The sequence below is a fragment of the Nycticebus coucang genome, chromosome 24 (genome assembly GCF_027406575.1).
Source record: "Nycticebus coucang isolate mNycCou1 chromosome 24, mNycCou1.pri, whole genome shotgun sequence".
NCBI classification, from domain to species: Eukaryota; Metazoa; Chordata; class Mammalia; order Primates; family Lorisidae; genus Nycticebus; species Nycticebus coucang.
The window spans coordinates 3,270,019-3,293,138 of record NC_069803.1 but is presented as its reverse complement, the minus strand read 5'-3'; the positions used below and the strand labels follow the sequence as shown (position 1 = coordinate 3,293,138).

Genomic DNA, 23,120 nt, shown 5'->3' with positions numbered 1-23,120 from the left:
CACCCAACCAGAATGCACCTCAATTTATAAGAGAAACTCTAACAGACATGAGTAACTTGATTTCCTCCAGCTCCATAATCATTGGAGATTTCAACACTCCCTTGGCAGTGTTGGATCGATCCTCCAGAAAGAAGCTGAGCAAAGAAATCTTAGATTTAAACCTAACCATCCAATATTTAGATTTAGCAGACATCTACAGAACATTTCATCCCAACAAAACTGAATACACATACTTCTCATCAGCCCACGGAACTTACTCCAAAATTGATCACATTTTAGGTCACAAGTCTAACCTCAGTAAATTTAAAGGAATAGAAATTATTCCATGCATCTTCTCAGACCATCATGGAATAAAACTTGAATTGAGTAACAACAGGAATCTGCATACCCATACAAAAACATGGAAGTTAAATAACCTTATGCTGAATGATAGCTGGGTCAGAGAAGAGATTAAGAAAGAAATCACCAATTTTTTGGAACAAAATGACAATGAAGACACAAACTATCAGAACCTCTGGGACACTGCAAAGGCAGTTCTAAGAGGGAAATTTATAGCACTGCAAGCCTTCCTCAAGAGAACGGAAAGAGAGGAAGTTAACAACTTAATGGGACATCTCACGCAACTGGAAAAGGAAGAACATTCCAACCCCAAACCCAGTAGAAGAAAAGAAATAACCAAAATTAGAGCAGAATTAAATGAAATTGAAAACAAAAGAATAATACAACAGATCAATAAATCAAAAAGCTGGTTTTTTGAAAAGGTCAATAAAATAGATAAACCTCTGGCCAACCTAATCAGGAAAAAAAGAGTAAAATCCCTAATATCATCAATCAGAAACAACAAAGACGAAATAACCACAGACTCATCAGAAATCCAAAAAATCCTTAATGAATATTACAAGAAACTTTATTCTCAGAAATATGAAAATCTGAAGGAAATAGACCGATACTTGGAAGCACGCCACCTTCCAAGACTTAACCAGAATCAAGTGGAAATGTTGAACAGACCCATATCAAGTTCAGAAATAGCATCAACTATACAAAACCTCCCTAAAAAGAAAAGCCCGGGACCAGATGGTTTCACGTCAGAATTCTACCAAACCTTTAAAGAGGAATTAGTACCTATATTACTCAACCTGTTCCAAAATGTAGAAAAAGAAGGAAGACTACCCAACACGTTCTATGAAGCAAACATCACCCTGATCCCCAAACCAGGAAAAGACCCAACAAGAAAAGAAAATTATAGACCAATATATCACTAATGACTATAGATGCAAAAATATTCAACAAGATCCTAACAAACAGAATCCAGCAACACATCAAACAAATTATACATCATGACCAAGTTGGTTTTATCCCAGGGTCTCAAGGCTGGTTCAATATACGTAAATCTATAAATGTAATTCAGCACATAAACAAATTAAAAAACAAAGACCATATGATTCTCTCAATTGATGCAGAAAAAGCTTTTGATAATATCCAGCATCCCTTCATGATCAGAACACTCAAGAAAATTGGTCTAGAAGGGACTTTTCTTAAACTGATAGAGGCTATCTACAGCAAACCCACAGCCAATATCATATTGAATGGAGTTAAATTGGAATCATTTCCACTCAGATCAGGAACCAGACAAGGCTGCCCATTGTCTCCATTGCTTTTCAACATTGTAATGGAAGTTTTAGCCACCGCAATTAGGGAAGAAAAGGCGATCAAGGGTATCCATATAGGGTCAGAAGAGATCAAACTCTCGCTCTTCGCAGATGATATGATTGTGTATCTGGAAAACACTAGGGACTCTACTACAAAACTCCTAGAAGTGATCAAGGAATACAGCAGTGTCTCAGGTTACAAAATCAACATTCATAAATCGGTAGCCTTTATATACACCAACAACAGTCAAATTGAAAAAGCAGTTAAGGACTCTATCCCATTCACAGTAGCGCCAAAGAAGATGAAATATTTGGGAATTTACCTAACAAAATACGTGAAAGATCTCTATAAAGAGAACTATGAAACTCTAAGAAAAGAAATAGCTGAAAATGTTAACAAATGGAAAAACATACCATGCTCATGGCTAGGAAGAATCAACATTATCAAAATGTCCATACTACCCAAAGCAATATATAATTTCAACGCACTCCCTATTAAAGCTCCACTGTCATATTTTAAAGATCTTGAAAAAACATTACTTCGTTTTATATGGAATCAGAAAAAACCTCGAATAGCCAAGACATTACTCAGAAATAAAAACAAAACAGGAGGAATCACACTACCAGACCTCAGACTTTACTACAAATCGATAGTGATCAAAACAGCATGGTATTGGCACAAAAACAGAGAAGTAGATATCTGGAACAGAATAGAGAACCAAGAGATGAATCCAGCTACTTACCGCTATTTGATTTTTGACAAGCCAATTAAAAACATTCAGTGGGGAAAAGATTCCCTATTTAACAAATGGTGCTGGGTGAACTGGCTGGCAACCTGCAGAAGACTGAAATTGGACCCACACCTTTCACCATTAACGAAGATAGACTCTCATTGGATTAAAGATTTAAACTTAAGACATGAAACTATAAAAATACTAGAGGAGAATGCAGGGAAAACCCTTGAAGAAATTGGTCTGGGTGAGTATTTCATGAGGAGAACCCCCCGGACAATTGAAGCAGCTTCAAAAATACACTACTGGGACTTGATCAAACTAAAAAGCTTCTGCACAGCTAAGAACACAGTAAGCAGAGCAAGCAGACAGCCCTCAGAATGGGAGAAGATATTTGCAGGGTACATCTCTGACAAAGGTTTAATAACCAGAATCCACAGAGAACTCAAACGCATCAGCAAGAAAAAAACAAGGGATCCCATCGCAGGCTGGGCAAGGGATTTGAAGAGAAACTTCTCTGAAGAAGACAGGCGCACGGCCTTCAGACATATGAAAAAATGCTCATCATCTTTAATCACCAGAGAAATGCAAATCAAAACTACTTTGAGATATCATCTAACTCCAATGAGACTAGCCTATATCACAAAATCTCAAGACCAGAGATGTTGGCGTGGATGCGGAGAAAAGGGAACACTTCTGCACTGCTGGTGGGAATGCAAATTAATTCATTCCTTTTGGAAAGATATATGGAGAACACTCAGAGATCTAAAAATAGATCTGCCATTCAATCCTGTAATTCCTCTGCTGGGCATATACCCAGAAGACCAAAAATCACAACATAACAAAGATATTTGTACCAGAATGTTTATTGCAGCCCAATTCATAATAGCTAAGTCATGGAAAAAGCCCAAGTGCCCATCGATCCACGAATGGATTAATAAATTGTGGTATATGTATACCATGGAATACTATGCAGCCTTAAAGAAAGATGGAGACTTTACCTCTTTCATGTTTACATGGATGGAGCTGGAACATATTCTTCTTAGTAAAGTATCCCAAGAATGGAAGAAAAAATACCCAATGTACACAGCCCTACTATGAAACTAATTTGGGACTCTCACATGAAAGCTATAACCCAGCTACAACTTAACAATAGGGAGAAGTGGGAAAGGGGGGGGTGGGTAGAGGGAGGGGAATCGGTGGGATCACACCTGTGGTGCATATTACAGGGGTATTTGCGAAACTTGGTAAATGTAGAATGTAAATGTTTTGGCACAGTAACTGAGATAACGCCGGAAAGGCTATGTTAACCACTGTGATAAAAATGTGTCAAATGGTTTATGAAGTGAGTGTATGATGCCCCATAATCATATCATTGTATACAGTTATGATTTAATAAAAAAAAAAATAAAAATAAAAATACAAAAAAAAAAATAATAATAAAATAAAATAAAATAATATAAATAGTAATAGATATAAACTACATTTAAAAAGCTTTTTGGAGTTCTCAAATTTTAAGAACAAAAGGGGTCTGGGTACCAAACACCTGAGAACTCTGCCTAAGGGCTGTGCTACTCTTGGCTCAACCAACATGCTGGTCTGTGACAAAGTATGCACACAGAGCACAAATTTAGAAGCTCTGATAGTGATTTGACACTGTCAAGACATCTAGACATACCATCAGAGGTCCCATATACTACGTTTTTTAGTGGAAGGGGCTTCCTTTCTAAAAAATAAAGTTTTATTACATTTTATAGGAATATTTGTACATGGTGGACTAAAAATTTAGATAACAATAACAAAAAACTGGTCTTTTACCAAAAATAGTACAGAAAATACTGCTCTAGAGAAAAAAGTTTCAGATCAACAGAGAAATGTAGGAACTGGTCTTCTCCGGGAATCCAAAGTAATTCAGGTAGGGAGAGAAAGGCAACAGAGGATTCATCACTAAAAAAAAATTGACTATAGGCTTTGACTGAACTGACTTAGTTATCCGAAATCTATTATATCTTTAACTTGACAAATTTTAATTTTTTTAGACATTACAGAAGATTATCTAAGGAATTACTTTGAAACCAGATTACAACCTCTATGTAAAATAGCCAATAGACTTCCACATCATCTAACCTGAGAAAGATGAGACAAACACAATCCTGATCAATCAAAGGTTTATAAAAAATCCAAGGATCTTGGGGGAGAAAAACAGAAATATAATCTAAATTAATAGATAAGCTTGCAGGAGAGAATAGTGGGTATAAGTAGCTTGGTTAAAAGAACCTTGTACATAACTCATTTCCAAAAGCCAGAGGTATGGGCAGTGCCCATAGCTCAGTGAGTACAGCGCCGGCCACATACACCAAAGTTCGAACCCGGCCTAGGCCAGCTAAAACAACAAGGACAACTGCAACAACAACAACATTGTTTCAGGCGCCTGTAGTCCCAGCCACTTGGGAGGCTGAGGTAAGAGAATTGCTTAAGCCCAAGAGTTGGAGGCTGCTGTGAGCTGGCACTCTACCCAGGGTTGACAGCTTGAGACTCTGTCTCAAAACAAACAAACAAACAAAAAAACAAATAAAAGCCAAAGTTATTTATTTAGAAGTAAATGTATAATCCTAAAGGACTTTAATTCTAATTAAAAATATAAAAACTGAAACTCACAGGTAGTAAAATCTCATTTCAATCTATATTTTCACTATCTTCCTCCATGAAATAACTTACTAGAGAGGAAATGAATCAAATAATTTGCCTATTTGTTAGCACTTTGTTTCCTATTTACTGGAAAATTATAAAGAACAGGGCTCCTGCCCGTAATCCCAGCACTTTGGGAGGGTGAGCTGAGAAGAATGCTTGAGGCCAGGAATTTGAGACCAACTAGGGCAAAAAAATGAGACCCTGATGCTATAAAAATTTCTTTTTAGTTTTTAAAAAGAGTAAAGTAGGCGGTGCCTGTAGCTCAGCTGGTAGGGCACTGGCCACATACACCAAAGCTGGCGGGTTCAAACCTGGCCCCGGCCTGCTGAAAACAAAAAAATAGCTGGGCATTGTTGAGGGCACCTGCAGTCCCAGTGACTTGGGAGACTGAGGCAAGAGAACTGCTTAAGCCCAAGAGTTTGAGGTTGCTGTGAACTGTGATGCCACGACACTCTACCAATGGTGACTCTACCAATGGTGACACAGTGAGACTCTGTCTCAAAAAAAAAAAAAAGAGAAGACTCTAAACTGGAAAAATCAAGAAATAAGCATATCTGTCCCTGAAGAAATAAGCAAAATTTCTAATAGAAAAATGTTGACAAATGTTTTTATATAATAAAAATAATACAAAAATAAAACACTCTAGTTTTAAACTTAAATATCTGCTAAGATTAAAAATAACAATAGGAATCATGTGATATTATTTCCAATGCTGAGTAAAAGTCTTCATTTCCATATCTGCTGATTGCTATATACATAGAGATGAGGAATTGTCCCTGAACTTTTACTAGTAGCTACATATCTGGAGGAAGAAACTGTGGGCTTTTTGAAGAGCGTGAAAAGAAAGAGACTTTTGCTTTTTATCATACATGTTTTTATAAAATGTTACCTTCCCCCTAATGAATATGTCATAGTTTTATATGCAGAAAAAGCCTGTAATTTTTAACTTTAAAATTTAAAATGAGACCTAAAAATAAAATACTACGTACAATTTAAAATAGAAATGTGATCCAAACACTTTTCAATATGCCCCACCCCTTTTTTTAAGATAGAGTCTCACTATATCACCCTGGGCTCACAGCAACCTCAAACTCTTGGGCTTAAGTGATCCTCTTGCCTCAGCCTCCCAAGTAGCTGGAACTACAGGCACCCACCACAATGCCCAACTATTTTTTTGTTGTAGTTGTCATTGTTGTTTAGCAGATCCTGGCCGGGTTTGAACCCGCCAGCCTTGGTGTGTGTGGCCGGTGCCCTAACCACTGAGCTATGGGCGCTGAGCCTCAATGTGCTCTTACAAAGAATTATTATAGCTTCATATGTGAAAAATTCTTAAATATATTTTCCAATGGTAAGAATGTGACTTACAGCCATACTGTCTAACAACAATATGAAACCCAAAGATCACTATATATGATTAAGATAAAATCTGCAAAGTGGCTTAGATAAGAAGCAACACAAGATCCTTCATGGGCATCTTGTGTGGAGACATAATCCATGGAACTTTTATGTTGTGCTTTCTAGCTTTCTAGTTTTACAATTGTACTACATGGTCCTATAACTGGTATTATCTGACAATAAAAAGGGATAAGCAATGGTACATGCTGACAGGGGAACCTCTAACACACCACATGGGGAGTGACAGTGGTCAGAGACAGGAAGTTGTTCCTAGCTGTAACATCTCTGTCTGCTAATAGATTCAGGATTTCTTTTAGGGGTTAATGAAAATGATCTAAAATTAGATTGTGGTAATAATAAAGTTGGCCGACTCTGTGAATGTCCTAAAGAATTACTGAATTGTGTATGGAAGATATGATTTAATAAAGTTATTATTTTCTTTAAAACTACTGTAAAAAGAAAATATTATATTTTTTTATTTATTTAGAGACAGAGACTCACTCTGTTGCCCCAGGCTACAGTGCCATGGCATCATAGCCCACAGCAACCTCAAATTCTTGGGCTAAAGAGATCCTCTTGCCTCAGCCTCCCAAGTAGCTGGGACTACAGGTGCCCACCACAACACCTAGCTGGTTTTTCTATTTTTAGTAGAAATGAGGTCTTGCTCTTACTCAGGCTGGTCTCTAACTCCTCAGCTCAAGTAATCCACCCACCTTAGCCTCCCAGAGGGCTGGGATTACAGGTGTGAGACACCATGCCTGGCTGAAAATATTTTAAATCTTTGTCAAAATATGCATTATATTTAACCTAAATTCTCTTATTTCTGGCAGTAATATAAACAAAATCAGTTTTTCCAACACTAAAGTAGAAGATTGCCAAGGGAGTAGCAGATTGTATTGGGTTAATTAATTAAACTAAACTTAAATACTTCTTTTGAAATACAGATGAGGCATAAATTGTGCTTTCATTTGTATTTTGTAAAAACGCTGATATTAGCAGGTTTCATAAAGTTAATTAAATGTGAAACTCTTTATATAAGCTCAAAAGGATGCTTTCCTAAGGGGAGAGAGTTTAAGAGGCATAGCTGACATAAAGTGATTTCTTAGAGAGTTCTGGAGGCCGAGATAGGAACATGAATTGGTTTATTTCAGAAGGTGTGGCCTTTGTGCAAAATCCTTGTCTTTTCTTTTCCCACTCATAGAACCACAGATTATTAGAGCTACAAGGTACTTCAGAGACTGCTAGTCCAACACTCTCCTTACATAAATGAAGGAACTAGGATTGCCTCCCCCAACCTCTATCAACTATGACTACATGGATTTAATTGTTTTCTCTCTAATATAGTGTTTAAAATAAGAGCTTATGAAAAAAAAATTTCCTTGAGACTCTCTTTACTTATTTGAAACAGGGTAGCAGCAGCATTTCTTCACAGTGCTGCTCATGTAAGGATCACATAAGAAAATACGTAAGAGAACCGGGCAACACAGTGCACTGCCCAAAACAGACATTCAGCAATGCTGGTGTTTTCATTTCTGCCCCACTGACGCCTCCATACTCCTTTAATGTTTAATCAGCACATGATATTGCCAAGATGAAAGATGGTCAGGCCAGACTGCCTCCTGTACTAGGACAAATTCCTGGCTATATGGAAAAAGAAATACAAATATGGCTGAGCCTGTCACAAATCTGACTTGCGAGACGTAAGCAGACATTTCTTCCCCTCATAATAATGAACAAGGCCAAAGATAGAAAGTTTAAGGTGAAAGAAATTAGAGTAAAGCTGTTACAGACAATGAGGAGCGCACACACAAGGATGAGATCACAAAGCAAATATTCAGAAGCAAGCTCCAAGCTCAAGCTTTCCTTGGGCTACTAAGCAAGTCTGTTCCAAGTGCTAGAATCTCAGGAATCTAATCCATATCAGGTTTTGGTCAAATTTAAAAAGAGGGTAGAGAAAAATTAGAAAACATCTTTCCTTAATTTTTTATAACATTCCCAAGGTAGAACTCTATGTTATATAGCTAGATTCAATTTGTATTGTTATGTTATATCAAATTTATAAGGATGCCGAGTAAATTTATAGATTTAAAAGTGGAGTGGAGGAGGAAAAGAGCATTGAGCAAAATTTATGAGGATGAAAAGTAACTGTCTGGATTAAAAAAATGACCACCCATAACAGCAATGATGAAATAAAAAATTTCAGGCTGGGCACAGTGGCTCATGCCTGTAACCAGCCCTCTGGGAGGCTGAGGTGGGTGGATTGCTTGAGGTCAGGAGTTCAAGACCAGCCTGAGCAAGAATGAGACCATGACTCTACTAAAAATAGAAAAACTAGTCAGCATTGTGGCAGGTGCTGGTAGCCTCCAGTATTCAGGAGGCTGAGGCAGGAGGATTACTTGAACCTAGGAATTTGAGGTTGCTGTGATCTAGGCTGATACCATAGCACTCTAGCCTAGGTGAAAGAGTGAAACTCTATCTCAAGGGAAAAAAAAAAAAAAAGGAAGAGAAACAAAATGTTCAAAGAAGGTATGACCTCAGTGCTTATTATTAAGTTCATATAAGATATTTATCACTTGGGATCAGTGCAGTGGTTCACATCTGTAATTCTAGCACTCTAGGAGGATCAAAGTGGGCGAATGTCCTGAGCTCATGAGTTCAAGACCAGCCTGAGCAACAGTGAGATCCCATCTCTAAAAATAGCTGGACGTTGTGGCGGTCACCTGTAGTCCCAGCTACTTGGGAGGCTGAGGCAAGAGGATGGCTTGAGCCCAAAAGTTTGAGGTTGCTGTGAGCTGTGATGCCACCTTCCCCTACCAAGGGCCACAAAATGAGACTCTGTCTCAAAAAAGAAAAGAAAAGGGGTGGCGGGGTGGGGGTGGTGCCTGTGGCTCAGTGAGTAGGGTGCCAGCCCCATATACCGAGGGTGGCAAGTTCAAACCTGACCCTGGCCAAACTGCAACAAAAAAATAGCCAGGCGTTGTGGTGTGCGCCTGTAGTCCCAGCTATTTGGGAGGCTGAAGCAAGAGAATAGCTTAAGCCCAAGAGTTTGAGGTTGCTGTGAGCCGTGATGCCACAGCACTCTACCGAGGGCAACATAGTGAGACTCTGTCTCCAAAAAAAAAAAAAGATATTTTATCACTTATCCATATGCTTTTTTTTTTTTTCTTTTGTTTTTGAGACAGAGTCTTAAGCTGTCACCCTGGGTAGAGTGATGTGGCAACACAGCTCACAGCAACCTCAAACTCTTGGGCTTAAACTATTTTCTTGCCTCAGCCTCCCAAATAGCTGGGACTACAGGCGCTCGCCACAACGCCTGGCTATTTTTCTGTTGCAGTTGTCATTGTTGCTTTAGCTGGCCCGGGCCAGATTCGAACTCGCCAGCCTCTGTGTATGTGACTGGCGCCCTACCCACTGAGCTATGGGCACTGCCTCCATATGCTTTCTTTAGAAAAATATGAAAGGACAGTCAAAATTGAATTCGAACCCGCCAGCCTCTGTGTATGTGACTGGCGCCCTACCCACTGAGCTACGGGCACTGCCTCCATATGCTTTCTTTAGAAAAATATGAAAGGACAGTCAAAATTAAGGTCTTTAAAAAAAAGGGAGCGTGAAAAAGGGAGCTGTTAAGGAAAAACAAGGATGTCATAGTTACAAAGGCCCCATGCTGGTTTAAGATGATTGTCAGTATTTCATCAGTTATTAAAAACTCATCTAGATATGTGTATTTTTGTATTGCATTATATACAGGGTGGTCATGAAGTTCGTGTGCAATTTAAAATGGTGTACAATTTAAAACTGCACATGAAATCAAAGGACAAAACCTAACCTCCACACTGATGCAAAAGATAAAACTAAGCAATGGACTCTCACCAAATAAGACGAATAGAATACTACCACACTAATCAATTATCTCAATAAATGTTAATGGCTTGAATTCCCCACTGAAGAGACATAGATTGGCTGACTGGATTAAAAAACACAAGCCATCCATTTGCTGTCTGCAAGAAACACACCTGGCCTCAAAAGACAAATTAAAGCTCCGAGTCAAGGGTTGGAAGACAATTTTTCAGGCAAACGGAATTCAGAAGAAAAGAGGAGTTGCAATCTTATTTTCAGATACATGTGGATTTAAAGCAACTAAAGTCAAAAAAGACAAAGATGGTCACTTTATATTGGTCAAGGGAAAACTACAACAAGAAGACATTTCCATTCTAAATATTTATGCACCCAATTTAAATGTTCCCAGATTCTTGAAGCACACCTTACTCAGTCTGAACAATATGATATCTGATAATACCATCATAACAGGGGACTTTAACACACCTCTTACAGAGCTGGACAGATCCTCTAAACAGAAATTAAACAAAGATGTAAGAGATTTAAATGAGACCCTAGAACAACTATGCTTGATAGATGCATATAGAACACTCCACCCCAAAGATAAAGAATATACATTCTTCTCATCACCCCATGGAACATTCTCCAAAATTGATCATATCCTGGGACACAAAACAAATATCAACAGAATCAAAAGAATTGAAATTTTACCTTGTATCTTTTCAGACCATAAGGCACTAAAGGTGGAACTCAACTCTAACAAAAATGCTCGACCCCACCCAAAGGCATGGAAATTAAACAATCTTCTGTTGAATAACAGATGGGTGAAGGAAGAAATAAAACAGGAAATCATTAACTTCCTTGAGCATAACAACAATGAAGACACAAGCTACCAAAACCTGTGGGATACTGCAAAAGCAGTTTTGAAAGGAAAATTTATCGCTTTAGATGCCTACATTCGAAAAACAGAAAGAGAGCACATCAACAATCTCACAAGAGATCTTATGGAATTGGAAAAAGAAGAACAATCTAAGCCTAAACTCAGTAGAAGAAAAGAAATATCCAAAATCAAATCAGAAATCAATGAAATTGAAAACAAAAGAATCGTTCAGAAAATTAATGAAACAAGGAGTTGGTTTTTTGAAAAAATAAATAAAATAGATAAACCATTAGCCAGACTAACTAGAAATAGAAAAGTAAAATCTCTAATAACCTCAATCAGAAACGATAAAGGGGAAATAACAACTGATCCCACAGAGATACAAGAGATCATCTCTGAATACTACCAGAAACTCTATGCCCAGAAATTTGACAATGTGAAGGAAATGGATCAATATTTGGAATCACACCCTCTCCCTAGACTTAGCCAGGATGAAATAGACCTCCTGAACAGACCAATTTCAAGCACTGAGATCAAAGAAACAATAAAAAAGCTTCCAACCAAAAAATGCCCTGGTCCAGATGGCTTCACTCCAGAATTCTATCAAACCTTCAAGGAAGAGCTTATTCCTGTACTGCAGAAATTATTCCAAAAAACTGAGGAAGAAGGAATCTTCCCCAACACATTCTATGAAGCAAACATCACCCTGATACCAAAACCAGGAAAAGACCCAAACAAAAAGGAGAATTTCAGACCAATCTCACTCATGAACATAGACACAAAAATTCTCAACAAAATCCTAGCCAATAGATTACAGCTTATCATCAAAAAAGTCATTCATCATGATCAAGTAGGCTTCATCCCAGGGATGCAAGGCTGGTTTAACATACGCAAGTCTATAAACGTTATCCACCATATTAACAGAGGTAAAAATAAAGATCACATGATCCTCTCAATAGATGCAGAAAAAGCATTTGATAAAATCCAGCATCCTTTTCTAATTAGAACTCTGAAGAGTATAGGCATAGGTGGCACATTTCTAAAACTGATTGAAGCTATCTATGACAAACCCACAGCCAATATTTTACTGAATGGAGTAAAACTGAAAGCTTTTCCTCTTAGAACTGGAACCAGACAAGGTTGTCCTCTGTCGCTTTTACTATTCAACGTAGTGCTGGAAGTTCTAGCCAATACAATTAGGCAAGACAAGGAAATAAAGGGAATCCAAATGGGAGCAGAGGAGGTCAAACTCTCCCTCTTTGCTGATGACATGATCTTATACTTAGAGAACCCCAAAGACTCAACCACAAGACTCCTAGAAGTCATCAAAAAATACAGTAATGTTTCAGGATATAAAATCAATGTCCACAAGTCAGTAGCCTTTGTATACACCAATAACAGTCAAGATGAGAAGCTAATTAAGGACACAACTCCCTTCACCATAGTTTCAAAGAAAATGAAATACCTAGGAATATACCTAACGAAGGAGGTGAAGGACCTCTATAAAGAAAACTATGAAATCCTCAGAAAGGAAATAGCAGAGGATATTAACAAATGGAAGAACATACCATGCTCATGGATGGGAAGAATCAACATTGTTAAAATGTCTATACTTCCCAAAGCTATCTACCTATTCAATGCCATTCCTATCAAAGTACCTACATCGTACTTTCAAGATTTGGAAAAAATGATTCTGCGTTTTGTATGGAACCGGAAAAAACCCCGTATAGCTAAGGCAGTTCTTAGTAACAAAAATAAAGCTGGGGGCATCAGCATACCAGATTTTAGTCTGTACTACAAAGCCATAGTGGTCAAGACAGCATGGTACTGGCACAAAAACAGAGACATAGACACTTGGAATCGAATTGAACACCAAGAAATGAAACTAACATCTTACAACCACCTAATCTTTGATAAACCAAACAAGAACTTACCTTGGGGGAAAGACTCCCTATTCAATAAATGGTGTTGGGAGAACTGGATGTCTACATGTAAAAGACTGAAACTGGACCCACAACTTTCCCCACTCACAAAAATTGATTCAAGATGGATAAAGGACTTAAATTTAAGGCATGAAACAATAAAAATCCTCAAAGAAAGCATAGGAAAAACACTGGAAGATATTGGCCTGGGGGAAGACTTCATGAAGAAGACTGCCATGGCAATTGCAACAACAACAAAAATAAACAAATGGGACTTCATTAAACTGAAAAGCTTCTGTACAGCTAAGGACACAATAACCAAAGCAAAGAGACAACCTACACAATGGGAAAGGATATTTGCATATTTTCAATCAGACAAAAGCTTGATAACTAGGATCTACAGAGAACTCAAATTAATCCACATGAAAAAAGCCAACAATCCCTTATATCAATGGGCAAGAGACATGAATAGAACTTTCTCTAAAGATGACAGACGAATGGCTAACAAACATATGAAAAAATGTTCATCATCTCTATATATTAGAGAAATGCAAATCAAAACTACCCTGAGATATCATCTAACCCCAGTGAGAATGGCCCACATCACAAAATCTCAAAACTGCAGATGCTGGCGTGGATGTGGAAAGAAGGGAACACTTTTACACTGCTGGTGGGACTGCAAACTAGTACAACCTTTCTGGAAGGAAGTATGGAGAAACCTCAAAGCACTCAACCTAGACCTCCCATTCGATCCTGCAATCCTATTACTGGGCATCTACCCAGAAGGAAAAAAATCCTTTTATCACAAGGACACTTGTACTAGACTGTTTATGGCAGCTCAATTTACCATTGCCAAAATGTGGAAACAGCCTAAATGCCCACCAACCCAGGAATGGATTAACAAGCTGTGGTATATGTATACCATGGAATACTATTCAGCTATTAAAAAAAATGGAGACTTTACATCCTTCGTATTAACCTGGATGGAAGTGGAAGACATTATTCTTAGTAAAGCATCACAAGAATGGAGAAGCATGAATCCTATGTACTCAATCTTGATATGAGGACAATTAATGACAATTAAGTTTATGGGGGGGGAAGCAGAAAGAGGGATGGAGGGAGGAGGGTGGGGCCTTAGTGTGTGTCACACTTTATGGGGGCAAGACATGATTGCAAGAGGGACTTTACCTAACAATTGCAATCAGTGTAACTGGCTTATTGTACCCTCAATGAATCCCCAACAATAAAAAAAAAAAAAGAGAGAAAAAAAAAAAAAAAAACTGCACATGAACTTTATGGCTATTCTGTATTATGTGTGTATTCTTATATTCCCATATTACATTTAAAAATCACTTTGTTTCGATCTTTCACTTAACAACTATATGTACTTATACCTTTTCTTACCTCTTGTGTTAATTTTGGTATGGACTTCGAGCAGGGGATCACTTGAGACCATACAAGGCCACCAAGGATAGGTTCCCACCTTGGACCAAACAAGATCACCAACCTGGAACTTAACACCAGTAGATACTTCTGTTGTTGGAACAGAAGATAGTATTGGCTGAACCTACAGGAAAAGGTCACGAAACTTCATCAGAAGAGAAACTTCAAAAATGAAACTATATACAAAATATATTAAAAATGCTAACAATATAAAATTTCTCTTCAATTTTACATTTCTCTGAAATTAGCAAAAGGGAAGGAGAGAAAAAATTTATAAGCCCTACCTCAAATACTGAAACAAGGATTGACAGTTTCTGTTGCCAAATTATTATTTTTTCTATTGCCAAATTATTGATAAGGCATCTTGAGAATATACATGATCAATTTAAAAAAGGGTCATATTTTTAAAAAGGAAAATAATTCACTGAAAATATCCAGTTTTCTTATTTTTTGTCGAGATGGGTTGCCCAGGCTGGTCTTGAACTCCTGACCACAAACAATTTTCCTACCTCAGCTTCCCAAATCCCATGCTGGGATTAAAGGCATGAATCACAGTGCCTGGCCCATTTTATGCCATATTTGGTTAGACAAAATTCAGTAAGCCACTCACCGGGGCTTCTGCCTTTAGTACAGGGGCTTCTCCCTTTAGTACTGGGTCTTCTCTTGGTTTTTCTGATGCAGCGTCAACTCTTTCATTTGGTCTCTAGGCAAAAAGAATAAAATGGCAGTAATCCAAAGAACAGTGACATACAGAAAAATAATCAAAACCAGCAAAGAGAATAAAGAACAATTAATTGAACAATATAAAGAGAAAGAATACAAGACACTCAAGACATTATGCTATGTCTCATGTTCACATTCCCATCCCATAGCTATGTCTAGTTCTTGCTTTCTTTCTCTTTCTTTTCTTTTTCCTTCTTCTTTTTTTTTTTTTTTTAATACAGGCTCTCAGTCTGTCACCTGGGCTAGATGCAGTGATATAAGCATAGCTCATTATAATCTGAAACTCCTGGGCTCAAGCAAGCCTCCTACCTCAGCCTCCCGAGTAGCCAGGACTACAGGCATGTGCCATTACACCTGGCTAATTTTTGTTTTTTGTAGAGACAGGAAATGTCTTGCTCTTGCACAGGTTGGCTTTGGGCTCTTGGCCCCAAGCAATCATCCCACACCAGCGTCCCAAAGCAGTAGGATTACAGGCACAAGCCACTAAACACAGCCTATTTCTTATTATTTTTAAAACTTAATTTCTAATTAAACTTTTTTTTTTAATCTAACAGATTATAGAAAATAACTGAGACTACTGAGCCCTCTGAGACTACTAATAAGATGCGGAACTTCTCTGCAGAGCATTTGGCAATAGGTATGAGAAGCCTTAAATTTTCAGACTCTGACCCAGCAAATCTACTTCTAAGAATATATATTGAAAAGGCCTTGAGAGTTGTAAAAAACAATGTATATAAGTACAAAGATATGCATACCAGTTCTATTTATAACAGCAAAGTAGTAGAAATAATCTATATGTCCTAAAATGTAGAGTTACAATGTAAATAAACAGAATAATATATACATATTTTTAAATGACATTAGTTATAATGTTATTTGAAAGCTACACATTGCAAAGCTGTTTAAATAGTGTAATTTCAGTCTTGGAAAAATAATTTTTCTCATGTACACAGAAAAAAAGACTACTTAAAGGATATAAAAGGTTACCACTAGGTAAAGAAACAAATTTTTTTGGTGCCTTTCCATATTTGTCAAATTGTCTATAATAAACATTACTTTTAAAATCACAAACCCTATGTTATTTTAAAAACTAATTTCTAGCCAGGAGCAGTGGTGCATGCCTCTAATCCTAGCACTTGGGAGGTGGGTGGATTGCCTGAACTCACAAGTGCAAGACCAGCCTGAGCCAGAGAAAGACCCTGTCTCTAAGCAAGACCCTGTCTCTAAAAATAGCCAGGAGTTGTAGAGGGCACCTATAGTCCCAGCTACTTGGGAGGCTGAGGCAAGAGAATCACTTGAGCCCAAGAATTTGAGGTTGCTGTGAGCTGTGATGCCACAACAGCACCACTCTACTGAGATGACCAAGTGAGACTCTGTCTCAAAAAACAAACAAACAAACAAAAAAACTAATTTCTACAACCTTTTGGGGAGGCAATTTGTAAGTAGCTATCAAAATTCAAAATATGTATACTTTTCGATCTAGCAATAACATTTTAGAAACTTAACCTACAGAAATACACAGAATGAGAAAATCTAAGCAGATGAATGGTATCTACAGTATTATTTTATATCAGTAACTTACATGTTTACCACCATCTTCCAACTTTTTATTTAAAAATAGCCTATAATGCTTTCAAAACATTTGGTACAATGTAAACGAAACAGATAACAGTATTTATCTTTTGGAAAGAGATTAGGAAAATGATAAAAAAAGATCTTTTATACTTTTTAGTATCTAGTTTGTATAAAAAGTAACTTAATCCTACATTTAAGAGATTTTTAAAATTTTCTCACTTGTCAGAGAGCAGAATTTAAATCATATGGTTTAAAAGAGAGTATCCATTAAATTAGGTCTTAATTCCACTAAAAGATGTGGTTAATTCTAAAAGCTACTTAAAATCTTCATTTAATTACTTCAAGACATTTAAAGATGCTGCTGTAAAAATGAAATTTTATTAAATAAAGTATTTTTTAAAAAGTCAGGCATGGGCATGGTGGCAAGTGCCTGTAGTCCCAACTTCTTGGGAGGCTAAGGCTGGAGGATCTTGAGCTTAGTAGTTTCAGGCTATAGTGAACTATGATCAAGCCACTGCACTCTAACCTGGCAACAGAGTGAGATCCTATCCCTAAAAAAGCAAAAAAAAAAAAAAACCCTAAAAACCAAAAAAGAAAGTATAAAAAGGTTTTTAAGTGTTAGGAAAATGGTCTATTATGTAAGCCAGACTAAAATCCCAAACCACAACTATCAACCATTCATTCAACAGTGACTTTGCAGGCACAGTTCTGGAAGCTGGGTATATAATGGTGAAACAAAAAGATGTGATCTCTGATCTCAAGGAGTTTACAGCTGCATAGGAAAGACAGACATTAAACAAACAGAAACACAAGAAATAAGTGCTATGAAGAAAAATAATGGTATATGTGGGTGTGGAGGTATGTGTTTGTGTTTAGGTATAAAGGTCAGAAAAGGCCTAAGAAAGTAAATTAAAATCTGAGAACCAAATGAAGAGGAATTAGTTTAGTAAAAATATGGAGGAAAGAACAGTCCAGAAGGAGCAGCTTGTGTGAAGTACCTGAGGTTAAAAAGGTAGAAACTTGCTTAACAGTGTAAGGTTAAAAGGTGAGAACAGGGTGGGGCCTGTGGCTCAAGGAGTAGAGCACTGGCCCCATATACTGGAGGTGGTGGGTTCAAACCCGGCCCTGGCCAAAAACTGCAAAAAAAAAAAGTGAGAGTGGAGATACCTAGGCTATGAGGACCTTGTATTTGTATGGAAGTGTTTAAATTTTATTTAAATGGAATAAAGGCAATGAAGAGGTTTATATAGAGGAGTGACATGTAATCAACTTACATTTTTTTAAAGGTCATGTTGGCTGTACTGGCAGTGCAGCCCTGTGTGAGGGGCAGTTAGCGAGGACAGCATGTTTTTAGACCTTCCCTTGGAACAAGGTCCAGTCTCTCAAAAGCGCTGAGCATTGGGAGGACTTCTCTTTAAAGTACCTGCTATTAAAAAAAATTGGACAGTTTTTTGGACAATTTAAGGACATGGTGGTGGTGGGGGATAGCAGAGAGAGAAACAAGGAGGGAAGGGTGGGGAAAGGAAGAGAAGAGAGAGGGAAGGAGGGGGGATGGGGTCTTGGTGTGTGCCACACCTTTTGGGGGCAAGACATGATTGTAAGAGGGACTTTACCTAACAAATGCAATCAGTGTAACCATGTTTCTTATACCCTCAATGAATCCCGAACAATTAAAAAAAAAGAATTGTCACAAAAAAAAAAAAAAAAAGGTCATGTTGGCTGGTAGGTAGGGAATATTTTGGAAGGGAATAAGAAGGGAAGCAGCCTGGTTACTTGGGAGGTCAGTGCAATTACCCAGGTGAATGAAAGCAGTGGTAAGTTGCTGACAGGCACAGAATTAGCTCGGCCAGATGCTTCTGTGCTGGTGCCATGCATATCTACATATTCGTACGCATTGAGCAATGAAAGAAAAATCTATGTTCAAATGAAAATAATTTTTTTTGATCACTAGTATAATAGCAGAGCAGTTTAGAAATACTGTCTACATTAGTATGCGTTCATTCAGAGGCTTCATTTCAGTCTAAACGCACAGCTTAAGGTTTCACGCTAGCATCTCTTTCCAATCAAGCTACAGCAAGAAGTCAGCAACTTGGGGAGCACACATGTGAGCAAGAAAGCAAGACGCCCTCTGCCACGCATTCACTCTCCATGAGTGGAAGTGTAAGGGGTCTCGGTAACTCACTCCAGACAGATAGGAGGGACTAATCTTCACCATGCAACAGAGACTACTATTGTTAAGCACTGATCTGAAAATCATTCACATTTTTCCCTTTCAGATTAAAGATGGGATTTCCTTACAAACCTTCTTATTATTCAAATGTCTATATCTTTAAAAATTTTTTTTTTTTTTTTTTTTTTGCCAGGGCTGGGTTTGAACCTGCCACCTCTGGCATATGGGGCCGGTGCCCTACTCCTTGAGCCACAGACGCTGCCCTGAATTTTTTTTTTTTTTTTTGAGACAGAGTCTCACTTTGCTGCCTGCAGTAGAGCACTGTGGCATCACAGCTCATAGCAACCTCAAACTCTAGGGCTAAAGCGATTCTTGTCTTAGCTTCCCAAGTAGCTAGGAGCCCACCACAACACCCAGCTATTTTTGAAGACAGGGTCTCACTCTTGCTCAGACTGGTCTCAAACTCATGAACTCAAGCAATCCACCCACCTCATCCTCCCAGAGTCCTAGGATTACAGGCATGAGCCCCCGCAGCCAGCTTCAAATGTCTTTATGTTTTTATAAAGACAGAAAAACAATCTCCAGATTGTTGAGATTTCCTTCAGGCTAGTTGAAAACACTGTCAAAATCAGTTTCAAAGAACTGAAAATTTTCACACAAACTCCTGGGGTCAAGTGATTCCCCTGCGTCAGCCTCCCAAGTAACTGGGACTATAGGCACTTGCCTCAATGCCCAACGAGTTTTTCTATTTTTAGCAGAAATGAGGTCTTGCTCTTGCTCAGGCTGGTATTGAACTCCTCAACTCAGGGATTCTTCCACCTTGGCCTCCCAGATTGCTAGGATTACAGGTATGAGCCACTGCACCCAGGACATGCAGTCATTTTAAAAGGCAAGAAGTGAGCTGGGCACTATAGCTCAGTGGTCAGAATGCTGGCCTTACACACCAGGACAAGTGGGTTCGAAGCTCACCTGGGCCTGATTAAGGAAAACACACATACACACACACACAAAAAAAAAACAATAAAAAACAGAAAAGGCGGGCGGTGCCTGTGGCTCAGTGAGTAGGGCACCAGCCCCATATACCAAGGGTGGCGGGTTCAAGCCCAGCCCCTGCCAAACTGCAACAACAAAAAAAATAGCCGGGCGTTGTGGTGGGCGCCTGTAGTCCCAGCTGCTCGGGAGGCTGAGGCAAGAGAATCGCAGAAGCCCAAGAGCTGGAGGTTGCTGTGAGCCGTGTGACGCCACAGCACTCTACCGAGGGCAGTAAAGTGAGACTCTGTCTCTACAAAAAAAAAAAAAAAAAAAAAAATAGAAAAGGTAAGAAGTGGTAAGGAAAAGAAAGAAGCCAAACAAGATTTATTCTAAGCTTTCAAGACTACATAAATGAGAAATAAGTGAAATCAATTAAGGGTACTACAATGATAGAAAGGGAATATACAGTATAAAATATGCTAGTGCATGAGCAAAACAGATACTTAGCATTTGGATATGTGTGATGAACTCAGAAGAAAGGTAAGAGGATAAACCGAGAAATAGCACGGTATCACAAACACCAATTAAGAAGGGGGCCAGTTTTTAAGAACAAATGATCAATGGAGGTCAAGTACTTAGGATCAAGAAAAATAATGACTCAACTGGGTGAGTGGCTCATGCCTATAATCCTAGCACTCTGGGGGACCAAGGCAAAAGGATTGTTGGAGGCCAAACATTCAAGACCAGCCAGCCTGAGCAATAGCCAAATGCCATCGCTACAAAAAACAGAAAAATCAGCCAGGTGTGATGGCACATGCCTACAGTCCCAATTATTCAGGAGGCTGAGTTGAGAGGATTGCTAGAGCCCAGGAGTTTGAGGTTGCTGTGAGCTAGGATGAGGCCACTGCACTCCATTCTGCATGACAGGGCAAGACTCTAACTCAAAAACAAATAAAAAACTCATCAAAAGTTTCATTAAGATTAATAATACATGTTAAGGCTGGGTGTGGTGGCCCACGCCTATAATCCTAGTACTCTGGGAGGCCGAGACAGGTGGATCATTTGAGATGACTCCATCTTTACTGAAATAGAAAATTAGCTGGGTATGCTGGCGCATGCCAGTAGTTCCAAGTACTTGGGAAGCTAAGGCAAGAGGATCACTTGAGCCTTGGAGTTTGAGGTTGCTGTGAGCTAAGATGATGCCATGGCACCATACCCCAGGATGACAGAGATGTCTCAAAAAAAGACGATGTCTCAAAAAAACCCCAAACACACACACACACACGTATATATGTGTCTATCAAATCTGTCAGAATTTCAAATCCTTCATAAGGATTTCTTTAGGTAATGAAGGATTACCTAAAGAAAGAAAGATTAACTAAAATTATATCCCCTAAAAAAAACCCCAAAACTTATATCAACATTAAAATTGGAGTGAGAACTTTAAAGGCAATGAACTGCATTTTTTAAACTTTCTGAATAATTAAGTTTGTAACCTTAGAAAATTAAAATGGGGGAGGGCACCCCTACTCAGTGGCTAGTGTGCCAGCCACATGCTGCAGGACTGGTGGGTTCAAACCCAGCCGAGGCCTGCTAAACAAATTAAAAAAAAAAAAAAAAAAGGGCAGGCATGGTGGCAGGTGCCTGTAGTCCCAGCTACCAGGGAGGCAAAGGCAAAAGAATAGCTTGAGCCCAAGAGTTTGAGGTTGCTGTGAGCTTCGATGCCATAGCGCTCTACTGAGGGTGACAAAGTGAGACTCTGTCTCAATAAAAAAGTTTAAAAAATTAATCTTTGTACAAAAATAACATTTTGCATACGAACGATTTCTAGGAATTTTAATGTCTAATACTCTGTGGCTAGAGAACCTGATCTCCTTAGTGTCAATGGGACTAATCCAGCCACTTGGCTTTAGTTAAGTGGAAATGGCAAGCAAAGAGTTAAAGAGACCCTGCCTGAATGGATAAGCCCCTTGAAGTGCTGATGGGAGACCCAGGACATCTGAACAGGGCCTACACTCACATGCCTGAAGCATTACACCTGTCAAACAGGAAGAAATGCAGAAATATTTCCACATGTTTCTAATCTGGTGGGAGGAAAAACAGCTAAAGCAGGTTTTAAAAATACATAATTTCAGTAGTGACCTCAGGTCTCGTGCTGCCTAGAAGTTTGGACACATTTTCATTGTTGAGAAAATATACTTAGGCTGCTCCAAATAACAGCCACTCTTTAGAAGGCCAAACAGCTCAGAATTGGAAGGAAATACAGACCAAGAACTGAGAAAAAAATAGTAGGTGATACCTTGAAGTGCATTATTTTAAATGGGATTATGTTTGTTCAAAAATAACCTGTGAGTGGGCTTTTAAGGAACAAAAGAAAGAAAAAAAGAAAAGAAGTGATATAAAAGCAAACCAGCTTGGGGACAATTATTTCAGACTTTTCCTTCAGGGATACAGCTTGTTTATGCTTCCCTGAAGCATCTGGGAGAGGAGAGCTGGGCAGTGGAGGCAGTAAACTCTGCGGTGGGCTCCCTTTCAGGTCTCAGTCTTCTGTAATGCTAAACACCAAGGACTGAGACCTCTAGGGACAACCAGGAAGCACAAGGATATCAAATATTAAAACACTTAAAACAACTGTTAGGGTTAGGGTTAGGGTTGGGGTAGCCCTGAAATAGGAGGAAGACATAGAGATGTTCTAGTTCGGGAAATCTAATTTTTTTTTTTGTAGAGACAGAGTCTAACTGTACCGTCCTCGGGTAGAGTGCTGTGGCGTCACACGGCTCACAGCAACCTCTAACTCTTGGGCTTACGCGATTCTCTTGCCTCAGCCTCCCAAGCAGCTGGGACTACAGGCGCCCGCCACAACGCCCGGCTATTTTTTTGTTGCAGTTTGGCCGGGGCTGGGTTTGAACCCGCCACCCTCGGCATATGGGGCTGGCGCCCTACTCACTGAGCCACAGGCGCCGCCCGGGAAATCTAATTTAAGAACAGGTAAGATAACAAAACAGGTTAATCTGTGGGGATCTCTAGTGATCTGCTCAGTTTAGCAAAAGCATGACAGTAAGATAAGCAAGAGCCTTGGGCATTCCAGCTTCAAAGCTCTTGTCAGATGGAGTCTGACTTTTATGCTACCTA

At 38.7% G+C, this 23,120-nt stretch overlaps 1 protein-coding gene across 5 annotated transcripts in view; it reads right to left on the bottom strand.

Annotated features, from left to right (window-relative positions):
• The window catches only part of NSD3 (nuclear receptor binding SET domain protein 3), a 140,859-nt gene that overhangs the window by 64,885 nt on the left and 52,854 nt on the right, over positions 1-23,120 (bottom strand). For all 5 annotated transcript variants that reach the window (XM_053578507.1, XM_053578508.1, XM_053578509.1 and 2 more), the window contains 2 exons: positions 15,159-15,251; positions 14,510-14,672 (listed from right to left, as the gene is read on the bottom strand). In XM_053578507.1, coding sequence (XP_053434482.1) covers positions 14,510-14,672; positions 15,159-15,251 — 256 coding nt within the window. The remainder of the gene's footprint in view (positions 1-14,509; positions 14,673-15,158; positions 15,252-23,120) is intronic.